General features: G+C 44.7%; 1 protein-coding gene across 1 annotated transcript in view; it reads right to left on the bottom strand.

Moving 5' to 3' along the window:
- Positions 1–951: 951 nt before the first annotated feature.
- Positions 952–10,171, bottom strand: part of RHOU (ras homolog family member U) — an 11,908-nt gene continuing 2,688 nt past the window's right edge. Inside the window, exons 3-5 of the mRNA XM_019548620.1 lie at positions 10,036–10,169; positions 6,759–6,817; positions 952–3,988 (exon numbers count right to left, since the gene is read on the bottom strand). Coding sequence (XP_019404165.1) covers positions 3,533–3,988; positions 6,759–6,817; positions 10,036–10,169 — 649 coding nt within the window. The 3' untranslated portion in view covers positions 952–3,532. The remainder of the gene's footprint in view (positions 3,989–6,758; positions 6,818–10,035; positions 10,170–10,171) is intronic.

Below are 10,171 nucleotides of genomic sequence, written 5' to 3'. Positions count from 1 at the left end.
ATCCTTGCACAATATACAACAGTAAAAGAGCACATTCTTATGCCAAATAACTTCATCTCTCTGCCACCTGAGCAGTGTAGAAACAGAAGAGATCACACTTATTTGATCACGTACAAAATCCTGCAACTATTAGTTAACATCTGTAAATAGCTTTGAAGAGGAAGAACACTGTAAATAATAGGTATCATTGTTAACGAAGGCGAGCCAGTGGCAGTGTACCTGATCACCACATACAAAGTGAAACAAGGAAGTCAATCTGCCCTTTGCTGTATTTGCAAAAGATCAGATTTCATGCAGGGGAAAACCCCGAGCTGTAGAAATGGGATCAAGTTTAAAAATACAGATCCACCAGGACTTAGTGTTCCAGTTTAGGGCCCCAACGGGTCATGTCTATATCACCTGCACAGCAGCCCTGAGACTGCTGCTGAGAAGCAAGGCCTGCCCACTTGCTCCCACTTAGCACCTGCTGGTTTTTTGGCTTATGCCCTCAGAATCACACCCTCAGGAGTTCAGTTTTGGATGTGCTCCTGGGAGTGGCGCTATGTGAACCCAACGCTGTTCTAACAGTAACAACGCAACATTTTTTCACTGTGCTGCACCTGGACAGCAGGAGGAAGTGGGGCTTGCTTCTCCACGGTAGACTTGGAAGCATTGCAAATATGGCACAGATCTGCCCTGAGGGAACCAAGAATGGTAACTAACGTTTAACACGCACAGTGCTGGTAGAGAACCAGAGTTCTTGTTCAGCCTCATCTCTGACTCAATACATTAAAAAGAAAGCAAGCCAAGTTATTATTCGCTAACCACCACTCAAGTACTTGACATTAAATCTATGAAGTGTCCCCCTCAGGCTACGTTATGGAGCCCAGGACTGGCTGGGTGTTACATAAGACAAAGCTGTGAAAGGCAGAGGTGTCCAGTATAGAATGGTTGATACCATGAGCAGACAAATACATATATCAGAATTTATTTCCAAATACTTAATTTATATCATTCTCACATGAAATGGTTTCCTTTCCTTTTTTTTTTTTTTTGTTGCAATAGAGCCTACATTTAGGAAACAGAAGACAATTTCATAAGGCACCTCAGATTATACACTACATGGAGACATCTTCCCTCCCTTGAGCTTGTAAAATACTGATGATTTTAAAAGTAACATTTCTAAATCTAGACCTTGTGTAGCCCCATGTAGAGCAGTATTCATAAAGTTATTAGACCTTAGTTCACATATACCTAGTAAAGGGCTATAACAAGTCACATTTTTCAGGAACAGTCACAGCTGGCTACATTTAAAGGTAGTGCTATTCCAAACTATGAAACAGGCTGCTTATAAAAATATAACCTACTGCTTCCGGTATGACAGGATACAAAGCATCATGATCATATGGAATAAATTCAGTTATTTGTGCAATGGGTGCTTTTCACTTTCAACTTCCCCCACCACTCCAAATCCAGATTTTAAAATCAGTTGTGTCCATTTCACAGAAAAGGACACACACACACACACAAAAAACCTGGCTTTGTCCTTTTCAAACGGTCAGTTTGAGTGCATATATTTGAGATAATGTCATAGCATTAGACCATGGAATATAAAGGCTCAACTGTTACGTTCACTGGTTGTGAAATTTAGCCATTATGGACCGATGCAACCAAGTTAAATGCATCCAGTTTCGGTGCTATGGAGACTGATTTTCCAAGTTGCTACAGTGAAGAAGCCAACATATTTTTATTGAACAAAGCTCCACGTACTTCAGTAAAGATATCCACTTCATTTTGAACTAAGTTTTCAGCAGTGGAATACTATGTGCTCTGCACTCATTCTGCCTTGCCAAAGAAAAAAAAAGTGTGCGTGTATGTGTGTGTGCTGTATGTATGCATGTGTATACATCTCTATATCTTGGATATGGAGCTATACATATCATGACACTTAAGCCAATATATCCCAGAATGCATTTACATAATGTGATTTTCTTTAAAGTAGGCCAGGAGGTGAATTGCAGCCAGCTTTATCAATTCAAATGGCTTCCACAACGTTTCTTATAGCACGCATTGATTTTGTTATGATGAAAAAGAATTTGTGAACATTTAAAATACCAATTTAATTGAAAATGATAAAAATGAGTTCACATTAATGCTACTGCCAAAAGGAAAACTGAAGCCTGATTCCAAGCAGATCGTTGAGTATTGAAGTAAAAAAAAAAAGCAGCAGCAACTTAGGGCTGTAAAGAAATCAGACAATTCAAACTAAAGGTCTCCAATTCCCTTTTTAGAAACCAGCCTAGGAGTTAAATACTGAACTGTGAAAATAGATGAATTAATCCACAGATCCTTAGACTAAGCAGGCTGGAATTCATCAGACTTTGTGTCACATATTTGATGCTGTAATAGGCAAATCATCCTTCTGGACACACTTCCCTTTAATCTGTTGCAGTTATCCAGGAAAGAGTCATCAGTAAAATCTCTTGGCTGTTGCTAACAAGTTTAAGAATGCAGTCTCAGACCAGATCAAGCCTCTAAAAACTGTTTTCTTTGAACAGAAACAAAACATTCACTTGTTCAGAACAGCACCAGAATCAGGGCAAAGCAGTAGCTATTTCCTAGCATCCAGTTTGTTGCACCATTAAACTGCCTTTTCATTTAACTGGCAGCAAGAAAAAGAGGGATATTCCAAAGTTCATGTTTCCAGCCTTGAAACAGATACATTATGTGGTACTGTATGGAGAGTTGCTGCATCCTTTTTAAGACTAATCTGCATTCGTTTCAATTACTATAAATGAACTATCATAGCGTCTGTATAAATACAAAGGAACCTGCTACTATCCCATTTTTTGTGTTTATCAGGAATCTACTTTACAAATGGAGGGGGGGCAGAGGAGGAAAGGGGGCACAGAAATAAAGAACTTCCAAATTAGGACACTGCTAATAAAGATAAAATTATGTCAACTGCTAAACTTGTTAGACTTCCTAACAATGTACTAGAGGTATATGCACAACCTTTGAAACAATAGCATTTGAGTAGTCCATCTCTTACATTAATCTAAATATGGCTGGAGCAGGAAGAGATGGGAAAGGGGAAAGAGAAGGAGCAGGTCTTTAAAGCTAAAATGTCAGTATGGAGGCACAGTGTTTATTTTTAAAAAGTGTCCATCTATAGAGCTGTATGTTTCTATAGTCCTTTGTTTCTTCTAAGCAGCCCTATTAGCAAAGGCCTCTGTTGCTCCTCCCTCTTTTGTATGCATTATAATACAAAAAGTCAAATCCTTTGTACAGCTTGTAACTTCACAAATATGTAGAGCATTTGTTCCTTGATGAGAAATTACCCTGAAAACTCAGGGGTGAGGGCTAAATATCCTTAACCTCATTCATGGCAACATCTACCTAAGCATTCTGCCATCCACCTCAAAAGGGCAACTGATATCTCCAACAGCAACATATACATACTTTTATGTACCTACGCTATACAAGTGGACAATATGGAATGCGACTTCAGCTAATATAGCTTCTGTGTGATCTCACCAGGTCCTTAAAATTACTATACGAAACAACAGTATTTTTTCCACCAGGATTTGGAGAGGTTTTTCATTTTGTCTGGAGTCCTGCACTTTGATTTCTTTGGTTGTTGCTGGGTATCCGCGTACTGAATGCCAGCGACAATGGCTGCGTCAAAGACCTCTTTCAGATTTTTCTGAGTCAAAGCTGAGCATTCGATATAAGATGCTGCTTTTATCTCCTCAGCACAAAGCTTTGCAGCCTCCTCTGCCACAGGCTTTTCTTTGCATTTGTCCAGTTCAATGAGAACTTTGACATCCTCTCGGAGGTCTGACTGTGTCCCAACCAGAATGATAGGAGCTTTGGGACAGTGGCATCGAATTTCAGGAACCCACTTTTCGCTCACATTCTGGAAGGAAGAAGGGCTCACAACGCTGAAGCACAGCAAGAAGATGTCCGTGTTGGTGTAGCACAGGGGTCTAAGCTTGTCAAATTCATCCTGCACAAAGCAAAGCAACATTAAGGCTTTAAAAGTTCAATGGAACCACCACCCTGACCTAATCCTGACAGCTTCTCACTACAGAAGTTTGAAACCTCAAATAATGAAAGGGTCAGGGTTAGCTCCTGACTTTATATAGGCACAAATATAATCTGTGTACAATGGAACATGAAGTTTTAATAGTGGAAGCCACAAGGAGGACAAGTTTGGACTTCAGCCTGCAACACTGAAATTACTGGAACCTTTATCATTCACTCCCACATGCTCAGGATTAAGCAGTACCTCTTTAGTGCAGTTGAGATTTTCTGACTACCACTGTTGCTTTCTTTTGAGTGCTTTAAACATGACTTCAGCATTTGCCTATATGCCTTGCTGCCCTATCTCAGGAGAAGATCTGAACCACAGAATGCAGGCTGAAGCACTTAAATGAAGGCACAGGAGAAACAGGGATAGCCAAGAGGGAAAAAAAATATACATTCACCCTTAACTGAGATTGTCTCTGATCGATTTGGATTAAAACAGGCCTAACATGTCAATGCTGCCCAGGTTGGCACTCATAAGTTGAAAGATGCAAACAGCACAGGAGAAAAATGGCTGCATGCATGTGTATGCAATTTAAGTAAATGAATGTTTAACAGCATTCGACAGGAGATTAGAATAATTTCCCTGCTATTCTGTGTTCATCTGATGGCAGTACTCCCTTACTTCTCTACATCAAGCACTTCCAAGCCTGCAGTGTTAAGTTATTTACTTCAACAAAGCCAGGCCCTACTTTTAAAGCTTCAAGGAACAACTGTAATGAAGAAGATAAGCACCTAAAACTAACAAAAGAATTTGCCTTTATGATGTTCTTGATCATCACAGCAGCTCAAAGACCTGGAAGCAAAGAATGTAAAATGAGGCAACGATTAAGCATGCAGCGCCTGAGTTTATGCTGACAGCAGGATAAAAGCACAGTAACACAAGCAGCATAAACAGGTAGGATTTGGCTCAACTGTGGTGACATTTTAATTAAAATTCACCGTGTTCTCAGAGGGTCTTAATTTAAGAAGTGCAAAGAGCAAATAAGGTCTAGAATGTCTCTCCAGGACCAACGTTTTATAGCTGAATTGCACCTTACGTGTTCATTTGTCAAGATTTGAGATTTCCCTTGAAAGCTTCTGAAGAGGCTCAGATATGTTGTTTAAACCCCTCTGAAAGTCTCAGAAGTCTCTTTCCACTTGAATAAATTTCTTGCAGCAGCAATACAGAGGGAGGCAACAATTTATAAAACAAGAGGCAAGCAAGCAAGCTTCATTAGCTCTCTTGATTCTCAGATTAAGCTTCTCAGGAAGCAAGGCAGCAATGTGGGATTTTCACCACTTGGCTTAAAACAAACCATACATTTATTGAGGTGTACTGGACTACAGAGCACAAAGGACAGTTAAGAAGAGACATCCATCCAACTGCCTGCTCCTGCAATGAAATTTTGCATCACTTGATTTAAGGGCTTTGAAAGCTGAAATGAGAACTTGATTTCTACAAAGAACCTCAAGAATTTTCCTCATTTTGCTTACTTTCTCAAACCCCATTTGAGTTAAAAGCAGTAACTGAACAAGAATGGGCATTTCATTAAGGGGTTCCTAATCTCTTCAACTAGTAGCAGCAGTCAAAACAAAAACTGACTTGAGTCTTCCTGAAACCATTCCATGGGGCCCCATCACCAAGGATATGGTTACAGTTATATCTGTTAGAAGTAGAGCGTGAATTAGCCTCGTGGCTGAAGCTGACAGTGCGTTTGTAAACCACCCTTGACTCATCAGTATATTAAATTAAGGGCATCCCTACTGACCTCCTCCCCCTCCCCCATCATACTATTACCCAAAGCAAGCTGCTTCATCATCTTTTTTGGGGGGGTAAGAGACTTGCAAGAAGCATGGGCAAAATTAAGTGCTGGCATTGCAAAGAATAGAATTTAGTTCCCTGGATTCATCACTTAGTTATAATACCCAGTTCTGACACTCCTAGTCAGGTTAATGCATTTTGTCTACTTTTTTAGCACTGCTTCTGGGCATGCTTGGGCTCTTTCAGAAGCATCGCACTACAGGAATGGATACACAGTCGAAATGCTTACACAGTATAAAACCTGAGTTTCTGTAACCCATCATGGACATGGACAGCTGGAAGTCTGGGAAAGCATTAGCTCTCCTCAAACATTAAGGGATTGCATTAAAGGAAACCCTGGGTTTGGAATAGCAGCTCATGTATTGACAGACATGAGTAGTTTTACACCATGACTAAATTTGCCTATCAGGGCAATATTCAGCAGCTAGTGCCTTATTAACTTTTGCCCCCTCAAAACCAGTTGTCTAAACAGCAGCTGATGTGCGGTTAAGCACTAAAAAAACCAAAAAGTAAATAAATGGGAAATATCAGCACTTTTTATTCTGCAGCTGCCCATAGGTCTAAGTCACTGGCAAAAACTCCTAACAGAAAATGTGGAAAAAGCGCTAATCTAGAAATCAGTTACTTGAAAAGTCAAGCTTTCTGGGAAGGTTAGCTGGCAATCTGAGCCAACATCCATTTGCCAAGCAAAGTGTATGCTCACTAAACCCGGCTGCACAACCTATGCACTGCACTGGGATAAGAATTACTTAGTGTGACAGCAATTTAATAAGACGATCAAACACCGGGAATCCTTTTAAATCCGTGAAGTCATTAGAAGGACTACTTGATGTGACAACTTCTCTCTTCCCCTTGTCACTTAAATGAAGTAAGTAGTTTCACTGACCTGACCAGCTGTGTCACAGAGCTGAAGTCTCACTGGTTTGCCATCGACAGACACAACAGCTTCATAGAGAAATGAAGGGTGGGAGGGGGGAGAAAAAGTATAATGAGTCCCACTTCACACGTTTTTCATTATTAAAAAAAAAAAAAAAAAGAGAGAGAGAGAGAGAGAGAGAGAGAGAGAAATAAGCCTTCACTCAACATTTCTTGTTTTCCCTTCAATTAAATTTAAATTTAATGACTTGAAGAGCTGGAACCAAATCTGTCACTAACACTTGGGCACACACAAACCCTCCAGGGCTTTCCAAATCATTTCACTACGACTGATGAGGTAGCAAATCACTGAACTAAAACTCTTTGATGGCATTAAAAAACAAACAAAAAAAACACAGAAAGAAAGAGTGATCCAAAAGATTCTGTTCCTTCTCTTGCTACAAAGGATTTATTTTCTTGTCACGTTTGTATTTTCAAAGCTGCCCAATAAAAATCTCTCCCAGTTTTAAATCACAGAGGAGACGATACAAATATTTATGTTTTCCCTTGGGAAGTGCCTTTCCTTCCACTACTGAAAGTTTTGACTACAGAATTTTCCCTTAAAAAGCTAGTTTGATACACAGCCATGTGCAATCCCCGACTGCCAGTTGGATATTTTTTTAAACAAGAAATCATCCTCATTATTTCCCACTGTTCAAATGAAAAATGCTTTTAGCCATAATGTGGATTTCACTTATTAGCTCGATACTAGGCTTTACAGTATCGCTTTACCAAACTGCAGAAACATCGTACCCTCAAATTGATCTTTGAGTAGCTGAAGTTATTACAGAGCTCCAGTTCTTAATACCAAGTACCAAAGTACTGACTGGATCAGCTTTAGAAATACTAGAAAACTGAGTACTGATGCTGCAGATTCATGCTACAAAGCTCAGGTCCCAACACAGTGGGATGGAAGAGAGGCTAGAAAGCAGTTTCACATTTAACAGCCTTATGTTGCCCAGCAGTCTTATTAAAACTTCCAGAATGACAAAGATGTGCAATTAAAGCAATTCACTAAGCAGGCTGCAGTTTCAAGAGACCCATGCATCTTTGCAGCCGCCTTATCAGCACAGATCCCCAGCTAATGAAAGGCAGGGGCCACAGACTGGGCTTCTCCCCTTCTCAAGCCAACTCAAAGAGGACAGAATGACTGCCCATGAATGTTTCCAAGACCAATAAACCTGAAGAGCAGCCCTAACCTGAGCGCTGCCTGAGTGTGACTTGGAAGCAAAAGTAGGGCACTCTGCCCCAGCACAGAGTCAGAAGAGCATGTCCCACTACATCAGGGATTTGCAACTGGGGAAGCCACAGCCCCACTCAGAGATCCTTTTCAGGGGACCACAGGTTGCATTAGCATGGTTAGGTGTGACAGCCCCAAAATAAACCCGGGGCTTTCAAACAGGAACTCACAGGGTTCAAAACATTCTGGCCTGATGCTGTCCTTGACTTTTTTTTTTTTTTTGGGGGGGGGGGGGGACGGGGACGGACACCAAGAAATTGTTGTTGTGTTCCCAGTCAACAGAAAGAGTGAAAGCTCAGACCTCACATTTTTCCGAGCTGGGTTCAAGTCTGCAGTGAGAAAACCACTGCTCTAGGGGATAACAATTTAGGGCTGGGGGGCTATGGCTGGCAGTGGTGTTTGCCCTCTCTGCCCACTGCAGTTCTGCTCCCTGCCTGGGCAAGGGAAGTGGGGGAGCTCCCTCTCCCTTCAGCCTCCCTTCCAGCATCCATTTGCTGCCCCTGTGCGACACAGGAGACTGGCTAGGTGGACCTATGGTCGGACCCAGTCCATGGCAGTTCTTATCCACATTCTTTTGCCCACCTAAGGGCTGGAGCTACGGCTGACAGTGGTGTTTGCCCTCCCTGTCCCACTGCTGCTTTAGGTGCTAACAACCTGGGCTAGGACTGGAGCTACACTGGCCCTCTCTACCTGCCTCTGCCTCACGGCAGCTCTCCTCAGTGCCTCTGAGGGAAGGACGGTGGGGAGACCCCCCTCTGCCCCATGTCTAGCTGGGGGCAACTGGAGCAGGAAACCCATGCAGCTTCCTGGAAGGGTGGGGGGCAGAGGAGCTAGGACTAGGGCTACAGCTGACGGCAGTGTTGGCCCTCTCTCCCTGCCTCTACCCCAGACATTGCAGCGCTCTTCCCTGCCTTGCAGGGTGGGCAGTCCCCTCCTTACGGCATTTCATGTCTACCTGGGGGCCGCTGGGGTGGGAAACCCATGCAACTTCCTGAGGGCAGGGAGCGGGCTAAGACTAGGGCTGCCGTGGCAGCAGTGGTTGCCCCCTCTCCCTGCCCCTACCCCATGGCACTTCTCCTGCCTGCCTCTGGGGGAGGGGGAGAGAGATTCCCCTTCTTTCACCCACCTAAGGACCGGAGCTACAGCTGGCAGCCGCATCAGCCCTCTCTACCTAGCTCTCCTCCCTGCCTGGGGTTGGGAGGGCAGATCCCCCTTCTTCCAGATGCCCAAGGGCTTTCATGTCTAGCTGGGGGCTGCTGGGGCCGCAAACCCATGCAGCTTCCTGGGGAGGGGAGTGGAGTGGGCTAGGACTGGGGTTATAGTGGCAGCAGTGGCTGCCCTCTCTCCTTACCCCTACCAAACAGCAGCTCCCCTCCCTGCCTCGGGGGGGGGGGGCAGATCCCCCTTCATCCACACCTAGGAGTTGCTGCTACAGCTGGCAGCAGTGGTTGCCCTCTCCACTGGACTCCACCCTGTGGCAGCTCTCTGCCCTGCCTCTTCTCCAGATCCCTGTTCTTCCACCTCCCGGAGGGCATTTCATGTCTAGTCAGGGGTGCTGGGGTGGGAGATCTATACAGCTCCCAGGGGAAGGGGAGTGGGTTGGGACCAGTGCTCCAGCTGGCAGCAGCGTCCGCCCTCTCTCCCTGTCCTACCCCACAGCAGCTGTCCACCCTGCCTATGGTGGGGGGCAGATCCTTCTTCATCCACCCACCCAAGGGCTGGTGCTAGCGGGCAGCAGAGGTTGCCGTCTCTACGTAGCTCTACCCCAGGGCAGCTCTCCTCCCTGCCTCTCTTTCCCACACCCCGCTTCGTCCACCCACTAAGGGCATTTCATGCCTAGCTGGGAGCTGCTGGGGCAGCAAACCCATGCAGCTTCCTGGAGGAGAGGCGCGGGCTCGGAGTGCGGCTACAGCTCGCGGCAGCCGTTGCCCTCTCTCCCTGCCCCACACCCCCCGCTCATCCCGCCTTAGGACACGTGGGCTCCAGCCGGGGGCGGCGCTGCCCTTACCGGAGAAGTTGTCGAAGGCGGTGGGCACGTACTCGGTGGGGTAGCCGTTCGTGGTGTAGCTCACCACCAGGCTGGTCTTGCCCACGGCGCCGTCCCCCACCAGCACGCACTTGATGCAGCGCCGCGGCTCGGCCCC

Source organism: Crocodylus porosus, unplaced genomic scaffold, assembly GCF_001723895.1.
Source record: "Crocodylus porosus isolate Cpor-Errol unplaced genomic scaffold, CroPor_comp1, whole genome shotgun sequence".
In the NCBI taxonomy this organism is placed as follows: Eukaryota; Metazoa; Chordata; order Crocodylia; family Crocodylidae; genus Crocodylus; species Crocodylus porosus.
This window is presented reverse-complemented; position numbering and strand designations above follow the sequence as displayed.